The sequence below is a fragment of the Notothenia coriiceps genome, unplaced genomic scaffold (genome assembly GCF_000735185.1).
Source record: "Notothenia coriiceps isolate Sejong01 unplaced genomic scaffold, NC01 NC01_scaffold00034565, whole genome shotgun sequence".
Classification (NCBI taxonomy): Eukaryota; Metazoa; Chordata; class Actinopteri; order Perciformes; family Nototheniidae; genus Notothenia; species Notothenia coriiceps.
Window position 1 is genome coordinate 23,970 of NW_011367266.1, and position 21,424 is coordinate 45,393.

General features: G+C 39.0%; 3 protein-coding genes and 1 non-coding gene across 4 annotated transcripts in view; all 4 read right to left on the reverse strand.

Moving 5' to 3' along the window:
- mthfd1l (methylenetetrahydrofolate dehydrogenase (NADP+ dependent) 1 like) overlaps positions 1-10,186 on the reverse strand; it is a 33,364-nt gene extending 23,178 nt beyond the window's left edge. Inside the window, exons 1-16 of the mRNA XM_010790793.1 lie at positions 9,250-10,186; positions 8,110-8,194; positions 7,781-7,831; positions 7,608-7,661; positions 6,713-6,837; positions 5,911-6,011; positions 4,063-4,199; positions 3,407-3,518; positions 3,209-3,264; positions 3,011-3,108; positions 2,683-2,856; positions 2,304-2,440; positions 1,816-1,862; positions 1,152-1,259; positions 768-842; positions 63-165 (exon numbers count right to left, since the gene is read on the reverse strand). Of these exons, the coding sequence (XP_010789095.1) occupies positions 63-165; positions 768-842; positions 1,152-1,259; positions 1,816-1,862; positions 2,304-2,440; positions 2,683-2,856; positions 3,011-3,108; positions 3,209-3,264; positions 3,407-3,518; positions 4,063-4,199; positions 5,911-6,011; positions 6,713-6,837; positions 7,608-7,661; positions 7,781-7,831; positions 8,110-8,194; positions 9,250-9,485 (1,699 nt within the window). The 5' untranslated portion in view covers positions 9,486-10,186. The remainder of the gene's footprint in view (positions 1-62; positions 166-767; positions 843-1,151; positions 1,260-1,815; positions 1,863-2,303; positions 2,441-2,682; positions 2,857-3,010; positions 3,109-3,208; positions 3,265-3,406; positions 3,519-4,062; positions 4,200-5,910; positions 6,012-6,712; positions 6,838-7,607; positions 7,662-7,780; positions 7,832-8,109; positions 8,195-9,249) is intronic.
- Positions 10,187-11,477: 1,291 nt separating this feature from the next.
- On the reverse strand, positions 11,478-11,560 carry trnal-uaa (transfer RNA leucine (anticodon UAA)). The gene has a single exon. It is a non-coding gene; the product is annotated as a tRNA-Leu (tRNA).
- Positions 11,561-14,630: 3,070 nt separating this feature from the next.
- LOC104962357 (syntaxin-11-like) lies at positions 14,631-16,940 on the reverse strand. Its single transcript, XM_010790794.1, has 2 exons — positions 16,754-16,940; positions 14,631-15,709 (listed from the first exon to the last, which is right to left on the reverse strand). The coding sequence occupies exon 2, from the start codon at positions 15,702-15,704 to the stop codon at positions 14,811-14,813; it is 894 nt and encodes a 297-aa protein (XP_010789096.1). The 5' UTR covers positions 15,705-15,709; positions 16,754-16,940; the 3' UTR covers positions 14,631-14,810.
- A 714-nt stretch (positions 16,941-17,654) lies between these two features.
- Positions 17,655-21,007, reverse strand: stx11b.1 (syntaxin 11b, tandem duplicate 1). Its single transcript, XM_010790795.1, has 2 exons — positions 20,500-21,007; positions 17,655-19,383 (listed from the first exon to the last, which is right to left on the reverse strand). Exon 2 carries the CDS (start codon positions 19,374-19,376, stop codon positions 18,480-18,482), a length of 897 nt encoding a protein of 298 aa, XP_010789097.1. The 5' UTR covers positions 19,377-19,383; positions 20,500-21,007; the 3' UTR covers positions 17,655-18,479.
- Between the last annotated feature and the right edge of the window lie 417 nt (positions 21,008-21,424).

Here is a 21,424-nt window from a genome sequence, read left to right on the forward strand (position 1 = left end):
AGTCATTGTTAGGGCAACCAGAGATAATGTAGAGAGGACATTCAGAATGTTCCTTTAGATACCTCTCTGCCAGGTGATCTTGGAGGGGTCAAGGTCAAGACGAACAAAGGTGCTGATTTCCTCGGGTGATAGAGACGCAGGATCTATTTTATTGATCCCTAGACGCTGGAATTAAAAGAGAGAAAGATTGGAGGATACTGCTTGGCTTCACAGACATGCATTTGATATTTCAGGATAATCAGCAGGACACCGCATCAACCCAAAATGTTTAATACAAATCCTAAATGACTACGAGTGAATCATCTTACTGTGAGGTTCAAAAGGTTCACTTGGAGTGCTATGTTTAAAAACACACACAACTCTTCATCCCTCACTCTGTCCATTAAGACCAATGAATATTTTATAGTCCTTTTAACTTCTCATTGCAGAGACTTTCACATAACAACAAACATTCCCATGCTCAAGCTTCACCCTCCTATCTCAATAACATGTGTCATATTCACCTTGTCTACTACGACCTTTTTTCTTAAGGATTTTAGTATTGAAAGCTCAAAAACAGCTTATACTTGTAGACGTATAGAAAGGAGCTTCAGCAGAGATTAACACACACTTGGAGATAAGGATGTGGTGGCAAAAAGAGGTTTTTTTAAGATAAGCTCACCGAGGACCCCTAGTGGACAAAACTGTTTTTTTTTTAAAACAACAATGTTTTGGCTTCTAATGATTGTTGACGCAAGTGATTCTGGCACTGCGGTGTTTGGACTCACCCTCAGCCTGGAGATTTGGATAGGGGAAAATCTTCTGGCTCCATTCACTGAAGGGACCAGTCTATTGAAGAGGGCCTTGGGGTATAAGAATTTTTTTTTAAATACATTTATGTGTGTATATGCATATAAAGTACATTTAATTGCATCTTGAAGAAAAAACTGGTATCACAGCAAATACACAATCGCATCATTAGATCGGTAAACTGTTTCTGTAACACATGTTTGAGGCTTCCCTGTGACTACTCATTGATATGCCAAGATACAAATATTGTAGTATTTACACTCAATATTTTAGAATAAGAAATTATTTCCACTCATAAATCACAGAATAACAGAATAAGGTCAAAACAACAGTTTTACTTGGTGACATCATCACATGGTCACCTTGTCTGTCTGCGTTGCTTCGTGCAGCATCCTGGCATCGATGGCTGCTGCCACCAGGTTGTTGGCTGCTGTGATGGCATGAATGTCACCAGTCAGATGGAGGTTGAACTGAAGGGATAGAAGAGGAACAACAAGCCAAAAAAAAAGAGAGGAATAGAGATGACGGGATTAGACTCAAGAGATCAAAACACTATCGATGTAATGTAGAAGTACTCATTGTTGGTTTAGACAAGTTGAGATAAAACAAGGATGAGGTTATGATGCTGAAATCAAACCATTAGTATCACATGATTAATGTTGCTTCATACAGACATTAGGTCTTTACAAATATTATGACAAATGTTATCTCATTTTGGCAGCAGCCCCTTGATTTAAATGGAAACAAAACATTGAAGTAGTGAGGAGTAGGAGTGGTAGAAAATATAAATCTTTAAAAAGCCAGTGTTTTGTTATGAGAAAAGGAGGCTACCTTCTTGCAGGCTGCAGCTTAAAAATCAGACTCCATTCCTCTCACCCCTTCCTGCTTCACAGACAGTGATTTAGTCACAGGCAATATTATGCTACAGCTCCAGGGTGTAAAGTAGTTTGAATCCCTGCATGTCTTAGGCCTTTGAAGCCAGCATTAGTCCTGCTAGGGAGCAATGAGAGTGTCTGTGTGTCTTACCTCCTCCATAGGAATGACCTGGGCATATCCCCCTCCTGCAGCTCCCCCTAGGCACAAAGAAGAGGTAGCACAGTCAGAGGCTGACAAACAGGGACACACAGAGGAGGAATGCTGAGTGGTGGACTTTGAGTGAACTACTCCACCCCTGTACAAAATGTACCCCTGTACAAAATGCTAGCCTCCCGCTGACAAAGATAGCTTATCTATCACACAGTGATACTGCTGGAGACATTCTTAGCTGCTGGTTTGGGCGCCTGTCTGTGGCCTTGTCCAAATCCCACTAAATGTATTCGAATCGGAAGAAAAACAGAAATTGCATTCCAAAACATGCAAAACAACTTTGGAATGATTATCTACAGAATAAGAGACTACTGTGTCGTATTTCCATGAGGTCAAGGGAAAGAGCACAGAGAGGACAAAGTATTATTTTCAGCCAGAATATTTTTTTAACAATTAACCTAAGGACCCATGAAGTATTAATTGCTGACCTTTAACCCCAAAGGTGGGTCCTTGGGATGGTTGTCGGAGACAGGCGAAGGAGTTGAGCTGAAGGTGGGCAGACAGGGCCTGGACTAGGCCGATGGTCACCGTGCTTTTACCTTCGCCCAGTGGGGTGGGAGTGATGCTAGACAAAAGGAAATTACAAAACAGTTTAACATCATAAATATTCAGTTTGCAGCCAAATAAATGAGAAAATGGTTTAAGAAAGCAGGGATAGATTAAGCGATTGCCTTTGTTCCCTTGTTGAGAACAAGCAAGGCTCACTTATTTTAAAATCACACATTTAAACAATTAGAAAAACTTAACAAATATGATAATTATGATAGTTACGGAAAGGAATTTAGATGAAAAATAAGTCACACACACCCAGCAACCAGTACATATTTCCCATCAGGCTGTTTGTGGAGGCGGTCTAACAGGGAGAGACGGACCTTAGCTTTGCTTCTGCCATAGGCTTCAAGCTCTTCTGGCAGCAAACCAATCTCCTCAGCCAGCTGGTCCACTGGCTTTGGAGTCTGAGCTCTGGAAATCGCTATGTCACTGACAAACAAAGGAAGCATTACATGTCATTTATTTATATTGTAAGCTTAGTGTATGTCTCTAAGATGCAACTTAGAGACCTACGAAGAGTATAACACGAGAAAAGGATCCTTTGTCCAGATAGATGTGGTTACATTCCTCACAGACGGTATACCTTGGTACAGGGGTCAGGGGCTGCAGTTTGAGGCTGTGTAGATGCCAGGGTTGGTACTGCTGCTCCTGCACCCACCGACTGCAACTACGCACCACATTCTAGTAAACAAAAAGGAGACACAGAGGGGTAGGTAGGAAGTTAAAGAAGAATAGAGTAGGTCGATTGGGAGAGAAAGGAGACCAAAACGAAAAGACGCACCTCCGTTCTGTAGGCGGCTGTGAGGTATCCTATCCCAGTCTGGATGGCATGTTCATCTAAAACAGAAAAAACTGTAATGTAATGTTGTGTAAGGCTGCATCAAATATTACAAAACGTCAAAGCTTCATTTTTTTACGATGATATTTAAATGAAATGTCATACTATATTATCATGACTATCGTAATATGTTAACAATACCTGTCTCTAGGGTGGGCTCACAGCGGATTAGAGCAGCCCCCGGTTTAACCCAGGCGGGTGGGACTTCCATATTCCCTGCTCCGAACAGAACCACAGCATCAGCCTGCATCACCTAGGAAATATGGAGAGGAAAGGCATTTAGATGAACAAAAGAGAGGAAAGTGAAACATTTACAGAAAATAAAAAACTTCAAGCAAGAAAAGCAAACGTTTAAGTAAATAATATTGTTGAGTTTGGACAATTGAAGAGTATTTTATGCGTAGTTCAGGCATTATCACTTTTAAGACAAGTTAACCCTAACGTGTGACTGATCATATTAACAAAAGGCTTTCAACTAGCAAAACAGTTACATCTATAACTGATCACGTTTAATAGCATTGCATTTTATAAAGCAGAGACTGACGGCAGCTGGTGCAACTGAATAATGACAAAACATATATGGAACATCAGAAGGCTTTTCATTTATCAAGCCATGCCTTAACAGAGCTTTTTTTAAGCCAATGACACGTAAAACACTATTAAAAGAACACACGGAAAACAAAAAATATCAAGCGGACAACGAAAACTACTGGAGATGAGTGATTCAAACTCCAGTCATAAAAAATGTAGTGTTTAAAAAAAAAAGGAATCTCAAAAACACACACATAAACACACACCTGTCTTTGTAAGTTATTGGAGCTCCAATGACTCTTGAGAACTACCATTCCACTTCTTTCAATCAGGCACTGCAGGGACACCCCAAGGGGTCCTTCTCCGCCAACCAGCAGCACAGTTTTCATTTCCAAAGAAGCATCTGCAGAAATGTAATATTAGGTCATAATCTTCTGTGATCATTAAGTAACTGCACATAAGCTACTAAACTGTCAACATTGTCCACATTTCCATTATCTAGACCAGGGGTCGGTAACCTTTTTGATATGAAGTGCCATTTAAAAAAAAAATGTTATCAGCGTGCCAACGATCGAGAATTATCAACGGGGGGGTGGTGAGGAGCTTGACGCTCGTCAACTATCAGCAGGAGGGGGCGGGAGCCTCGCTGCGGGGAAGAAGTGTGTGGACCTGTCAGCGCAACTTACATGATGCCGAATAACACATTTAAATAATTGGTTTAAACGGCATAATAATAAGGACGATCGTCCGTTCTGTGATTCTCCAGAGAACACATGTTATGATATTAGGGTCATGCAGAGTGAGATGAGATCGCTGTCCCTTTAAGAAGAGAGAGAGAGAGAGGGGTGTGGCTTGTGCATGTGTGTTTGTGAATGGTAGAGCGACAGTGAGGGAACGCGTGTATGTTTCTGGAAGTGAAACGGGAAAGCAGAAAAACAGATCTGTGATGTATTTTGTGAAACAGAAGAACAGCTAAATAAATGCAACGGCCTCCCAAGAAGAGCTCGCCTCTCTCCAGTCATTTAAGCTAAAGTGGGTTATTGAACCTGAAGCTTGTTGCTTCTGCCCTCCTCGACTACGGTCTGGGAGGGGACAGGAAAGTTCAACACACAGATGGCCAGTCCGCCCCTTTGTAGCATATTATTTCGAGAAAAGATGAACAGATCGCCACTGGGCTTTCAACTAAAGACACAGCCACGCAAAAACTGCAGCATTTGTACAGCTCCTTATGGGTACTGCAATTAGTGAAGTGCATTCCTCCGTGGTGAAACGATCAGCACTGCACCACGGAGGAAAGCGGCAGAAAGTCACCTGGAGATAAAGAGAGCGGGGCTGCGTTGCGTGCATGGCTTCCTTCTGCAGGTAACGAGGAGACGCTCTGGCGGCGGTCTCGGTCAGGATCCAAAAATAAAATTTAAATATTTTGCACACTTATTCCACTTATTCCTAGTGTGCCACTGGTTACGGTGCCGCGTGCCAATGCTGGCACGCGTGCCAGGGGTTGCCGACCCCTGATCTAGAAGTATTACAGCCAGATGCAGACAAACAAAGACACAATTCTTTACTTTCAATACATCTGTGTTGCAACACTTTTTCACATGTCAGTAAATCTCTACTTTTTGTGTCATGGACTCTTAGAATAACAGTGACCCCTGAACTTTGACCCGTACCCTTTGAACCCCAGGGTGAATCTTAAATTAGTCCCAAACTCAGCAGTTATTCTGATCAGTCAGCATTTTTTATTGTGTCCGAATAGTAAAAATGTTATTGTACTGAAGTTTAAGATGCCCATATAGTTCCTCAAAATGCATTGTAATAACAGTGGGTATTTGAGCTTAATTTTCTTCCTGAAGTTGAGACATTTTCACGTGGGAAGCTGTTTTAAATTCAGGCATGCTAGCTACAGTGTTACTCTTACTAGAACATTTAAATAAAATAGAGTCATTGATAGTGTTATTTGAAAAAACCTATACTTTTCCTGCCGTAACAAGGGACAAGGTAAGCTACGGTAACAGCACTCAAACTTACACTCTCTTTACTTTGATTAACTACACCTGCATTTTGCATGCATTGACGACTCTGAATAGAGTCCCTGTAGAAGGAAATGTATTTACCATGTTTCTCCAGCAGATCCAGCACAGCGCTGGCTATGGGCGGCACAAAGCCTTTGCTCAGGTCTCCTCGCACCAGACGACCAATGTTTAAATCGGATATCCTATAAGAAAAAAAATTGATATAAATATAATATCTAAATAAATACATCATTCTTTTCTCTGGAGTCACTTTTTTTGTCAAGTGATATGGATGATATTTTGACCTACATTCAGAAAAATGTGATACAGCTGATGCACATGTCAGTTCATTAGAAATCAATAAAACACTGGAGAGTCAAATATTAAACAAAGTAACTTCCCGGGTAAAGTAAAATATCACATGAGTTTCTCATAGGACAACCTCACTTACTTTACGGACAAGCTTTTCATAATTAGACCTTGGTTGAACAAGTTCTCTTTCATTTGTGATAATGAAAAAGGGTGCGTTGCACATTTTCTTAACCGCTTGGCTGTTGAAGTCACACATTTTGCATTTAGATTTAGCGAGTCTTAATTCTGTGCAGCCCTTTCTGATTTAGTGTACCATGTGAGTAAATGCATTTGTCTCTGATGGGACATAGAAATCTGCAAAGCTGATACCTGGCTGACTACGACATGAAATGTCCAATGCAGACATGAAATAACATGTCAGGCCATTTTTAAAGGGAATACAAACAATCATAAGTCATCTAAGTTAAGTACCGTTTAACAGCATGCGCCATTTATCAAATATATGCTCTTCACTGTTATGTCTCTCTTTGGGACAGAAAAAAAAACTGCAGTTTTAAATTCAATGATCCCATTTGGTTAGTGCCGTTTTTACCCGTCTACGTCCTTCTCAGGTTTGAGTGTGTTCAACACTCGAGTGGTGAGGGAAGCAGGGGGGAGGTGGAGGTAGACTCCGTGCACCCTGGGGTCTTCATTCAGCTTCAAAACCTCCTCAACAATCTACACGCATTCACACAAAGACAAAATACACATAACAGAGGATGTGAAACAAGTCACATTTGCAACAGTAACGGTATGACTACTGTCTCTAGGGTTTAAAAAAGGCCTTCACACCTCAAGGTCAAGTTTTTGAAACCTAAAGATCTTAATATAACACATTTTATTTGAATAAAGAAGTGATTCAAAACATGCGACGAGGCGAATCATTAAACTCAACATCAAATGTAAGGCCAGTGCTTTTGACTGAGCATACACAGTGATCTCCGAGGGAGTAATAGTGTGACAGAGGGGAAGATTTTTTAAACAGAGGAAAGATATGTGAAAGTGGAGCATAGGATCAGTAGAGCCCTTTGGGCCAGGGATTGTAATTTAAATCAATTCTCTCTCAGCTGAAACCTCCAAGCTATTCACAGAGGTTTATCCTTTCTCTATGCCTCATGCATTGACTAAAACCTGGTTAAAAAGAGTAAAACTTAGATGCTGAAAATACTATGAAGTGAAAGAAGAAGTGAAAACTGAACCCCAAAGAGTGACAAAGTATATAAGGAAATCAGGGATTAGTCTTTCAACAGAGTTGCATCAAAGCTTATGTTAGGCACCGATTACCTTGATGCGCTTCACACAACCACCATGATCACATGCTACACAGACAAACATCCAGGAGATGCTAAATCAAGCACTGACTTGCTGAAAATAAGGGGTTAGGAAGAGTTTTTCTAGTTTTAGGCATGTAGGGAAATTAACCAAATGCCTGAGTCAGCTTCACTTACATCATCTTCACTGCACTCCTTTGCCAGGCAAATCTGGGTGATGTTTAGTCCAATCTGCGGGCAAAGAGACAAGGAAAGGGTGAACACTTGAATTATTATTATTATAATGTTGATTTGTTTAAAAGACAAAGTTCTTAAAATTCCTTAAGAGTAACAGCAAGAGAGGACTTTACCCTTACTGCCATTTTCTTATTGATTTCCAACAAGCTGTCAACTTCACCTGCCTTTGAAATGAAAAGAGCACACTGAGAAAAACACACACAGACCTGATAACACAGGCATCTTCAATGGCTTCAGTAAAAAGAGGCCAACTTTAGGTCAACGGTCAATTAAGACAGCGCTAACACTCACCCAACAAAACTCCAAAGCCAATCGGCTTTAGACTAGATCATATTTCAAGGCAACCTTCCACAAAATTATAACTTGTATATGTCCTTACGCAGTCTTTCGTTCTACATTGGCAAATACAAATTATATATATTATTTTTTGTTGTTACAATACCTGTATAATGGCTAAAAGGGGTTGAATTCCTGGGTTTCTTCTCTGCAGGGCCAACATTGCCTCCTTGGTGCTCTGAACCACTTCCCTGTGAAAGAAAATTAATTTAGCAATCTGCATTAATCCATTAAGGCTACACACAGGATTGTAAGATTAATTAAATCACAAACATTAGGTCAAAGACATTTTTCTGTTCAACATTTGGGGAAAGGTTATCCTAAACAAAAAAGTGTATTGTTTCTAACTTTTCTGCTTGTTGGCTAACTGGTAGGAATAATGAAACACTAAATTATTCCTCATAGCTCTCACTTACCCTATTCAAATGAAACAATTATCCTCCTAGTGAAACTCCTTTAAACTTGCCTGGATCCAAAGTTTTGAATTTACCAACAACACTGAGCTCAAGTGGACAAAAATAGTTTGATATTTACAAATATAAACAGTAACTCAAATAAAAAACATTGGAAAGAGTGTGGCTTGGCTATATTAGCTACTGTTGAAGGAATACAACATCTACTAAGAACAAAACAAAGGAAATATTGAAATATGTCAAATAATAAAATAATAGAATCAAAAAACCCTTAGGTGGAAGTTGCATCCATTGGCCGCCTTACTACACGTGATATGGTGTGTGTTATAGTGAACAGTTAACCCACTGACCTACATGTTGTCAAAACGTCAACATCGCCCTAGTCGTATCAATGAATGTACTGTTAAATACGATATCATGTAGTTGTAAAATACATATTTTGTCACCATCAAGTACGATACAACTTGCATGAAAAACTATGCAAACAAGCAGTGGTGATGTTGTAAATCAAATGTAACAGTAAAAGTATTCAGCTCGACCTATTTTTTAACCCATGGAAAGGTAGTGAGGTTTACTGCTTATAAATACACTCACATTTTGGCCTCGTGTGTTTTTGGCAACAACAAAGAAAAGTTACATCAGCTTTTTGGAGTCTCTCTGATATCTGACATCGCACGTGATGAACTGACTGCTAACCATGAGCATCACACGCCGGCGGACCGGAAGTACATCACTTAGGAAAAACACCTACATTACTTATTTTAGGTTAACAAATATAACATTAATACAGTTATTTGTGGACCCTTATTCTAATGTAAACACTACTTCCTCACCTCAAGGAACTGTCGCATTCAAACCCATCCTCATTTTGGGACAGTTTCTCAAAGTTGACGGATAGTCTCGGGTTGGTTCCCCCGCTGCTGGTAGCGCTTGCGGTCCGGAGGATCATCCGGCTGTTAGCAGGACCAACCGGGGGGCATCTCCGCGTAAAGCCGCTCACCCTGCTTCCTGAACGGGCTGGGTGTATCCGAAGGCTGCCACACGCACTACGAATCATAGACAACTTCATGGCTATTTCTTCAAGTATTTTTTCCCCGTGTCGTTTAAAGTTTGCTCTGTGTGTGTCTTGCGGTGGTCAGCAAGGGATTCAACCTATGGGAGGAACAAAAAAAGTCTGCAACGGGGTCCTGATGGAGACACGTCGTCTCCAGGGAGAGTGGGAGTTTTGATATTCGACATGCTTGAACAACCCACACTTTTTGAAAAAAGCACAAAAACGTGACGCACTCATTATGACTGAATATTCAGCACCATTTTAAGGATTTCGTGTTTGTTCATGGTATTCACTTTACACCAACACAGCAACAGTTGGACAGTGTCAGCGTGAAGAGATGTAAACAGAATGTTGGGAGCTCTTTTTTTTTGCTCTTTACTTTTAATAAACAACACGCACGTTGTTTAGTCAAATATAGGAAGTGTTCGTCTCTATTTTCTCAAAACTTCTACAATGTAATCATTTAAAAGTAAACCTCATAACTTAAGAAGTATTTGTCTTCCCCGTCGAAACGTTATTATTAAAGTTATCGATCAGAATGTTTTGGTGTAAGGTCTGTATTTTGCCATTAATAGAGCTATCAAATTTCCGAGGAACACTTGAAAGCAGCATCCTCAGAAGAAGGGATGTGGTCTCGGTTACGAGCGTGAGCGTTCACGTGCTATATGATATTTACAAGAGAGAGGCGAAGTCAGGTCCATTATACATCCATGATTTATAGACTATGTTATATACAGGACTGTCTCAGAAAATTAGAATATTGTGATAAAGTTCTTTATTTTCTGTAATGCAATTAAAAAAACAAAAATGTCATACATTCTGGATTCATTACAAATCAACTGAAATATTGCAAGCCTTTTATTATTTTAATATTGCTGATTATGGCATACAGCTTAAGAAAACTCAAATATCCTATCTCTAAATATTAGAATATCATGAAAAAGTATACTAGTAGGGTGTTCAACGAATCACTTGAATCGTCTAATTAACTCGAAACACCTGCAAGGGTTTCCTGAGCCTTGAAAAACACTCAGCTTGGTTCAGTAAACTAAATCACAAGTATGGGGAAGACTGCTGATCTGACTGCTGTCCAGAGGACCGTCATTGACACCCTCCATCAGGAGGGTAAGACACAAAAAGAAATTTCTCAAAGAGCAAGCTGTTCACAGAGTGCAGTTTCAAAGCACATCCACAAAAAGTCTGTTGGAAGGGGGAAATGTGGCAGGAAACGCTGCACAACCAAGAGAGATGACCGCAGCCTTAACAGCATTGTGAAGAAGAGTCGCTTCCAGAATTTGGGGGAGCTTCAAAGACAGTGGACTGAAGCTGGAGTCCAGGTATCAAAAGTCACTGTTCACAGACGTGTCCGGGAAATGGGCTACAATAGCCGTATTCCCATGGTCAAGCCACTTCTGAACTCAAGACAACGGAAGAGGCGTCTGACTTGGGCTAAGGAAAAGAAGCACTGGACAGTTGCACAGTGGTCCAAAGTCCTCTTTTCAGACGAAAGCAAGTTTTGTATTTTCATTTGGAAGTCAAGGCGCCAGAGTCTGGAGAAAGGCTGGAGAGGAGCAAAATCCAAGTTGCTTGAAATCCAGTGTGAAGTTCCCACAGTCAGCGATGGTTTGGGGAGCCATGTCAGCTGCTGGTGTTGGTCCACTGTGTTTCATCAAGCCCAGAGTAAATGCAGCTGTGTACCAAGAGATTTTAGAGCACTACATGCTTCCGTCTGCTGAAAAGCTCCAGCTGCATTTACTCTGGGCTTGATGAAACACAGTGGACCAACACCAGCANTTTTTTAATCCTCAATATATTCTTCAGGTGATAATAAGCAGAACTAATGACTTGTAATTTGGCTGTTGAAATTCAGGTCTGAGTACATCACTACACCTAGATTTCTGGCTTTATTAGTATAAGCCGCTTACTTCTGTATTCTATTATGAATGCTCTTTTTCGGAGACACTGTTCTTGTTTTTAGGTAATTGGCAGAAACAACAACAAAACATCTACCAGGAGTGGGGTTCGAACCCACGCGGACATATGTCCATTGGATCTTAAGTCCAACGCCTTAACCACTCGGCCATCCTGGTGTCTACACCGCGTTCTGACACTTTTCTACTTGAAAAACACCAAGAAGAAGAGAAATAGACATCCACATTGTATGATTGTTGTGTTTCATCCTCAGAATCGACGCGCTAGCAATGAACACCATTATAACAATACTCACATATGAACAATGCGTCACGGGGATAGCCATAGTTGCTAGCCATTATGCTAGCGCAGTGTTAGCAGCTAGCTGTAGTGCTAACTTTAGGAATGGAATAGGTCTACTGGAGTACGTGTTCATGTCATATGTTGAAACACTGATTTATAAAAATAATTCGAACGCAGCCTTACAAGCAAAGCATTATTTTGCCGTTTGTCCTCCCAGTAAGAGACTAACTTAGAAAAGGTTTCAAGTCACCAACTCAAGCTAATAACTCGTAATAATACTCACTATACTCAGACTCGATCCTTTCCTCTCCGCTGCAATTTAAGAGACAAATATTATACTTTTTACTCAACTACACTTATCTGACAACTTTAATAACTATATTCTTTGCGTGTTACGACTGAATCCACTAAGTACAATTATGTCGAAGTGAAATAAACAACCAAACAGTGCTAGCCTATAGGCCACGTAGTCAATTACTCCTGATCCACTTCTTTCCTACTGTTGTGTTTCACTTTTGATCCAGAAACGTCTTCCTCCTATTAACCCGGGTTTCACTTAGGGAACCAATGTTGCTTTAAATACCTCCATGCTCATTAGTGGAAATTATGCAAACATATTTTAACAGAAGATCTTTTTTCAGTAGCTTCCATGTGACCAATACCAGATATTATCAGAATCAGAATCAGAATCAGAATCAGAATACCTTTATTAGTCCCACAGAGGGGAAATTTGCAGCGGGACAGCAGGAAAGAGCCACAGACAGCTTAGTGTTGCATATCTGAAATGCGTTAAAGTATTAAGTTACAATATAATAAACAAACAACAAAACAATATGCTAAAAAAGTACTAAGTTATAATATAATAAACAATAAACAATATGCTAAAAAAAGATAAAAAACTAAAAAAGTTACATAATTTTCAAAAATACAGATCAAAAACAAATCAAATCTACAAATCAAATCCTGTAGCAGTTTTTAGGATTTAGCAGCCCGGTATATATTACAGTTATTAAAGATGGCATATGTATATAAAATATATATTGCACATAAAGTATATTGCACATAGTTTGACGGCATTATGACTTCAAATAAGACACAACTCTTTAACTGGGTTCTACTAAAACCGTTTCAGTGAGTCAGAATGATACAAAAAAACAATTAAGCATGCTTTTACAACATCCAACTTTAGAACCTTTATTATCTCAGCTGATAGCCATAACTATTATTATGTTTCATATTTGTTGTTATCAAATTAATCTGGGCCTATTATTGAACATAGTACAGAGCACCTAGAAGAAGTCATTCTACAGAAAAGGTGGAATCTGGGTGATACAAATCTGCTGAAATATATTCCTTCTAAACACATCTAAAACCAGTTGAATAGCAATAACTAACTCTTAACTTGATGAATCCACAACAAGTAGAGCTTAAAGTATTTTTATTATTTTTATACATTATACAAAGCTTATTTGTATAGGAATGTCACTGGTGTTACGTGTTACCAGGAAGAAGACTAACACCAGTGACGGTAACACCAGTGACAATTTGGAGAAAACACTACCATTTTAACAAAATGGCTGCAATGTGTCAGACCAAATATGGCTTCAGTCAATATCAAAATTGTTTAACTCTTCAATACAATACATTTTCCCATTCAAATGTTCACCCCTAGGGCTATGAAATTAGTAACACTAATGACAGACTTGAAAGACGCACGTAAAATTTGAAGATAAAATTACATCTTTAACAAACAAAGTAAGAAGTATCTGACTTTCCTTATGTCTTTGTCCACTGCACTGCCTCAAATGATCTCTTCTTACAGGAGGCACTTATGAGACAGTACATTATTTCAAAAATAAAAGCGTTTTGTGTAGCAGTAACACCAATGACGTAATTTTGGGTGACTGACATTTATTTGATATTATTGATAATAATTCGCGTTTTTTTTACCATTTCAGTGTTATATTTAATGTATGTAATGTTATGTAAATATAAATTAGATTTATTTATGGAAAAAAAAGAAGTATAATCAAAACTATAGGCTCCACTTCCATGTATGATCAAAGTGACAAGGCAGTTCCTTGAACTTGGCATTTTAAATAAATTGCAATTTGTTTATTTTTTATTTAGTACCATTGCAAAGACAATCTCTATTTATTCAACATATATAATGAATGTGAGTATTAGGTCAACGTCATGTATTTTGGTGTCTGCAAAAGTAAGTGACAGTACTTCCACCCTTTCTGTAGAATGACCCGCAAACAAGAGCCCAGTGGCGTTTTGCCCCAAGCAAATTAAATTGGACAATGTAAGATTTGCCGGTTATTCCACTAAGAAAAAGGCCAAGTACATGAGTGGACTGATTCACCCCTAAACACACAAATGTGACTGCATAATTTACCTTCTTTTAGGAGCTTACAGTTTGACATATAATGTAATTAAAAACTATCAATACAATTTTAAAATCAGAAAATAGATTCAGTTATGTCATGGGCTCAAATATAAGTCACATCTTTTCTGAAATCAAAAATGTCAACAGATAGACTTATGGATAATTTGGGAGAGCCACATGGTTTTATTTTCTCTTTGCTTTACTATATAGGGCCATTTCCGGTGTTTACAATCTGCATGTGAACTCACTGTATTTAAAGTATTTGTGCATACCTGGTTTTCCCCATGCTGTCTCTCACGACCAACCACGTCAAATTATCATTCGTGCCAAACTTGCGTTTTTGTCAGCAATATGAAACATCTCTCATCCTTTTTAGTATTTCAACTTTTCTCATTCGTCTTTATTTAATGTCTGTTTTAGACACATTTTATTGCTCTCTATCCTTAATACCACGAGCTCTCATGAACCCAATTCTTCAACATCAAAACAATTGTACTTTTTATCCCCGTAACCAACTTACTGTTGATCTTCTTCCAAAGACAACAAACTTTTGATTTACTATAACATTATTTATTTTGCGTCCGTAAGCTTAAACATTTCAATTCAAATAACATCCTTTTAAAATGTACAAACATTCTTTTTCAACTGTCCATAACCTTTTACACAGGTAAATGTTTATTCAACTTTTAAGTAATTAATATAATGACATAAAGTAAAAATAAGCCCTAAAGAGTTTAGTTGTGTCCCCAACAAGGTAGACAGGGACAACATTGCTGAAAAGGATTCTTCTTCTTGTACTTTAGGGCCGTCTTCATGTTAACGTTGATTTTGTTAACGTATTCCTGAGTGCAACACACATTTGCCTCAATGTTATTAACCATGGACCCCTGCTCCTCCACCAGCATGGCCATTTGCAGGAACAGTGAATGGACCTCCTTCAGCCGGACCTCCAGCTCCACCAGCTCCTTGTGTCGGCCTTTGATGTCAGACATCGCCGAGCGGGACGAGCGTGCACTTTGGATCTCCAGGCTCTGGGACAGCTCAGCCCATCCCTCACCACCTTTGTCCACCATCAAATCCAGCTGGTCATCAGTGATTTCAGTCCCCATTATAGAGGCCTCCCTCTGAATCCTCCCCCGACATGTGTACCTCTGCATCTCTTCCGCCTTATTGTAATCACTCATGGCATCATGGAAGGCACGGGTCAGTGTGTCATACTGAGCTCGGGAAATGCGGCTCACAGCAGCATTTGGACCCTTTTTCTCCTCCAGCCGTCTGCTCTTCTTATCTAGAGCCTGAAGGCAGACATACAGGCCCTCCCCACGTTGCTGGATCCCCCTAGCGATGGAGTCAGAGTCCTTTTTGAGCAAGGTGAGACGCCGCACAGTGGTGCCAAAGCGTTCATTGTGGGTGCTCAGACGCTGTATCTCCAATTGGAGCAGGGAGATATCCTTTCTTATTGAGTGGGCCTCCCCCAGGATGTTGTCAATGTCAGAGGAGTTCTCAAACACCACTGCCTCTTGAGACAGAGTCACCTTGTCTACATCGTACTCAGGTTCGTAGCAGTCTGACTCGTCGTCCTCCTGCCCCTCACTGATGGTCTGCAGCCTCTCCAGCATGTCCAGCATCCTGCCTGAGAGACCCATGCAAAAACATATGTTGATAATTTCAAGTCTACATTACATTACATTTTTTTTATCTGAAGTGTCTATCAAGAGTCTCGCTTTGGTTCTGGTGTACTTTGTGTTGAAAATACAATTCCATAGATAAGATTTCTAATCATAGGTCTAATTATCGATCACATGGTTAAACATTTATAAATGTCTATATTTCCTGTCAACTCAGTTCAAAATGTGGCTTTGACTGCATTTGTTGGTATTGTCTATCTTATTTCTTGGCGTTTGTAATTTGAGTTTTTCTTTATTTTGAATTTTTTTGTATTTATTTAGGGAATATGTGGATAGTAATACTGTGTACTGAAAAAAAGTTTCAGGTTCGACATACTTCAGCATACTCGTATTGGTATAAACTTCGATTCATACAATGTGAACATTAAAGAAAATATTTAACATTGAGTACCCTGATGACAACATGAATAGGTTCATATTTAATTTACCCAAGGAAACTAAACCACATACAGAGCTAACCTGTTAGGGTTATATATATAACTACTCCAACAATAATGGGTCAGTTTCTCTGCAGTATTTTCTACTTTAACAACTTACAACAATGACAGCAGTGACAGCTCAAAGCACTTTTTAAAACCAGGAACAAGGAAGGCACTGTCTTGTTGAAAAGCAGATATTTCCATTGAAAGTGGGGTTAGACAGAAAATATTGTTAGACGATATATGTTTTAGAAGTATCTCAGTAAAAACTGTTTGTAAACTGCATGTTGCAAAACCTTTCAAAATGGTGGGTCTTGCTTCTGTCTTGTATTCTTTCGTAGTCTCATTCTGTCAATAGACTGAATAAGATCAATTTCCCCATGTCACAATAGTAAAACAATTGAAGAAAATCACATTTGTCACAATGTGTGAAAATGTTTATTATATATTGTCTTCTTTATGTCTATTAAATTAATCCCATCTTTCTGTATGTCCAGTTAATCTACTGGTCTCCAGATGCTTTGCTACACATAAAACCCCCCAAAATGCTGTCAATTCAAACTTTCTTACCTCTTGTGAGTGGCTCCCACAAAAACAGGAAGCAAGTAATTTCCTTCAAAGTGTATTTTGCTGATTAATTTGTTCCAAGGTGCCTGGGCAATGCATCTTTTATTCTGAGAAAGGAAGTTGTCTGGTCGCTTTGTGTTAAGCATGTCTGTGACTGACGCCCCTCCTCAGGTGACCAACATGGGCACTCCTACTGCAACACTCAATCCTTCCTTGAAGGAAGACGCATTTTTCTATTTGGTTAATTGACTGTTCACTTCAGGAAGCGAAGGGATTCACTAACATTCAGTGTGTTCATAGAATTTTTTTTTTGGATGTCTGAAGCTATACCTAAATATATGATAGTGCACCACTGGGCTAATGCAATGCTAGCTGCCATAAGTTTGTAAAGGATACCTGTGTGTGTGTGTGTGTGTGTGTGTGTGTGTGTTTCAAAAGGCTCAGGCCTATTTCCTGAACCTTGTACATGCTAGGGTTTATAATTGCAGTAGTGGAAACTAACTACATTTACTCAAGTACTGAACTTACATGCAATTTTTAAGTACTTTAACTTTACATACAGTATTTAAATGTTTATACTTCTACTACTAAAACTCAGGGAAATCTATTACTATTTACAGTACTTTACAGGCTAAGATTATACAAACAAAACATTTGATGAATTATTATATTATTATACTTTAAAATTAAACTGTCCAACAGTACATAAGATATGGAGTTAAAATGTGCTCCAACGTAACATTAAATGCAAAAAAAGTATTAGTGATCATATTTGAATAACATAATACATATAACATAATTATATAAGTACTTTTACTAAAAGGTTTAGAGAACATTCAGATGTTTATACTTAAGCACACAGGTTAATTTCATGTTTGAACAAGAATAAAGCCAAACTCACACCAACTTTTAATATAACTATTTATGTAATATATGACACCACAGAAGAAAGGTATTATCATACATACAATCATAAAATAGCTGTGTAAAGTAAAAGATCCAGGTACATAACATTGCGACTTACAATACATAAGGCTGCTGTAATGTAGTGTGTAGCCTACTGGTGTTTAAAAGAAACAGTAAAGATAAGACAATAATGGGAGATGGGGAGGAGTGTAATGCTAAATGGTAATCACAAAAAGGCTGATTTCTTTTGACCCAATATTATGATTTATATATAGAAAAGAATGCAGAATATATTAACAATTTAATCAAAAATCAAGTCAAATTTATTTCAGCCGTAAATCAAGAATAGCAATTTTTACCAGTGAATTGAGATGAAGTGACACATTTAATGACCTAAAAGGCTTCATAAGACACTATACAATATAATCTCAGAAACAATTGCATAAATGAATTTATGTGTTGCAGTCATTGCATTATGATAAATCCCTCACATGTGGAAACTCAGCAGACATTCAAAACATAAACAACATTTTCAAATACAATTTGCTCGAGGTCTGCATGACACCTGCATCATAGGGGAATGAATTTGGATTTGAGATACCTGTCTCAAACATTTCATAAAAACATTAGAGGTCGAAGGTTAGGTTAGGTTATTTTACCCTTGTCATTAAATCTAGACACAATAGTTTTAACCTTTATCAATATTGAAGTTTGTACAATTGAAACATACAGAAAATGTTCTTAAAATTCCCCACTTTTGCTTGTCTAGACAGCATTGTAATTTCGAAATCACTCTACCCATGTTTGTACTGTACTGTAGTCATTAGTCGACACAGGGGAAACAGCTGCAAAACATCTTTTTAAAGGGATTGTTTTTGTCGTGACGTTGGGCCCTGCCGAGTTTAACGAGTGCCTCCTGTATGCTTTCATCGGTCTTCTGCACATTGGTTTGGATGGCATTCAGCATGGGGCCCTGCTCCTCAACCAGCATGGCAATGTCCAGGAAAATCTCATGGATGCCTTGGATACGTGACTCCAGATCAATCAACTCTTGGTGGCGTTTCTCAATCTGGGACAGAGCTGATCGAGCCGTTTTACCTTCAGCCATAATGTTGTCATTAAAGATGTGTAACTGACCTTTCTCGATCATCTCCTCCACTTCCTCTCCTGTCACCTCGCGTCCCACTATCTCCATTTGCCTCTGGATCTGGGCTTTACAGTTTTCTCGATGGCTCATCTCAGCCTCATTATAGTCAAACATGGTGTCGCGGAAACCATTGCTGAGGCTAGCATACTGGGTTCTCGCAATTCGTGTTACGGCGGAATTTGAGCCAAATTCTTCTTCAAGCTTTTTTGCCTTGCCGTCCATGACCTGCAGGCGTGCCAGCACCTCCTCAGCTCGAGATTTTATGTCAGCACCAATAGCGTTGGAGTTCCTTTTGATAGTGCTCATGGTGGTGACACCACCAACCATGCGGGAGTTATGCTCGCGAAGCCTTTTGATATCCAGTCGGATGAGCTGGACCTCTCTGTGGATGTCCTGCGAACTGGAAAAAACCTCATCCAGAGCCGGGCTGTTGTCAAACACCACGGCCTCATGTGTCAACTCCTCCTCCAGGTCCACGGTACTGAAGGCCTCGGAGACAGTGGACTCGGCATACTCCATCTGCTCCACAGGTTCGCTGGACATTTCCTGCAGGTTGCTCAGTCTGTCCCTCATGGTTGGGCTGTAAATACACATGTCAAAATGTTTTTCTGGCTGGTTATCTTTCCTCTTCTAAAAACACATTGATGAAGAGGAAACAACAAAACATATCTAATTCACAGCCATTGGAATGTGTTTACCATAGATGGCTTGATAAAACAAAATGCAAAATAGCGACACAGATAACATTTAAGATCCAAACTAAAAACATTTGCAAGTTCAAACACACCCATTCTCATTTAAGCTGTCGTACCTGTTAAGAAGCCATTCTTTCTTCCATCAGCCATCACACACCGGCCTAACAGGTTCTCCTAAGAATAGTTAAAGGTGTTGCTCCTCACCAAACTAGTTATTTTAACTTGTGAAGTGTCTGACTCTTTATCCAGACATTCATTTTTGATTTATAATCTTACTAAGCAATCAGATGTAGCAGATATAGGCCTACCCTGGCTCTCATGTTTGAGCAATACTCTAAAATAAAAATATTTCCCATTTGAAAAAAGACAACAGGTAGGACATCATTACAAGGAAGTCTAAAAGGCTTCTCGACCAAAACTTTCTCAAACTTCAGGAACTCTTTACTTATCTTATGGTTGTCTTTAACCAGTTTCAGCTAAGTCCTTAACATTTTTTAAATATAGTGGATAAAGTATTAAAATGTATGAACACATAATCTTGACAAGAGTGTGCCTGGTCATTATTTTATAACCCATTACTGTAGCTCAATAATCCTGAAAAATTGGCTATATATACACATACTGTTGCTGTTGGTACCTATACAGTTAACATTGTATAATACATTAATGGTACCAGTTACAAGCAATATTATAGCTAAGCAAAGTCCTTTTAACAGCATTATGTTAACATTACGCCACGACTGTATTTTGTCAAGTATCTATCAACCCATGTATCTCAGGCACATTTCATGAAAGACTTCAACAAATTGCAGGTCTCCCTTGAAAAAGAGATCGTTGATCTCAATGGGATTTTCACCTGGTTAAATAAAGGCTACAAACAAACAAAAACAATACAAACCAGGTATAAAAGGTGACACATTTCCTACAATTTCGCCCTGTTGCTTGTCAAAGGTGTTGTCAATGTAATGCAGGAGTGAAGGTTTAAAATAAAAGCTCCTTACCTGATGTGCTCCGCTGTTCACACAGATATCAAGGTTTGTCTATTAATGTAAGGTGGCCGTGGTGCCACAACACCATCCTACAGTTGGGAAGTCGACTGCTCAGGAACAAGCAGGGCCCTACAGCTGCAGTCTTTGGAGCCAGAACTGGTATTCAACCGTGATTTTGTTGAGGGATGGATTGCGCCACGCCATGCGCCTGTAATGACGTGATTTAAGGAATGGAGCCCGGTTGGTTCAATCGGGTGGGAAGAGGCGTGAGCAGCTGGTGTGTATGAACCAGGGAAGTGCCTATTTCAATTTGTATCTTTATTCTAATGAATCGGAATTGTTAGATAATCTTGAGCGTAGCCCAAGACAGGTGTCAATCACCAACTTTGTTTCTCGAACCGCCGTCACGGTGCAAGGCTAATAGCGTACCGTTTTGAGGTTCACTAATCTCAAGATGTAGCCAAGCCCATATTACTTCCACAGTTAGGCACTTGATGTGTGAGGGTTTGTGTGTGTTGATTGGCCTGTCAAGTTGTATGTCAAGACATACAAGGAGCAAATGTTCATTAAGGTTGAGGCTGTAAAGTCATCCAACAGTGTGCAGTTAATTAATGCTAAAGTGATCTCATGTGTGTCTAACATGAGATCACTTTAGCATTAATTCTATTTGGAATAACTTTATTTTATTTTTACACAAATATATCTAATTCATTTTTATTGAAATATTTGTTAAACTTTAATAACATTTAATCCAAGCCTATTGCTCATCCTATTGTTTACTGAGTAGTCTTACATAAATGTGTATGTGTATATATATACAGGACTGTCTCAGAAAATTAGAATATTGTGATAAAGTTCTTTATTTTCTGTAATGCAATTAAAAAAACAAAAATGTCATACATTCTGGATTCATTACAAATCAACTGAAATATTGCAA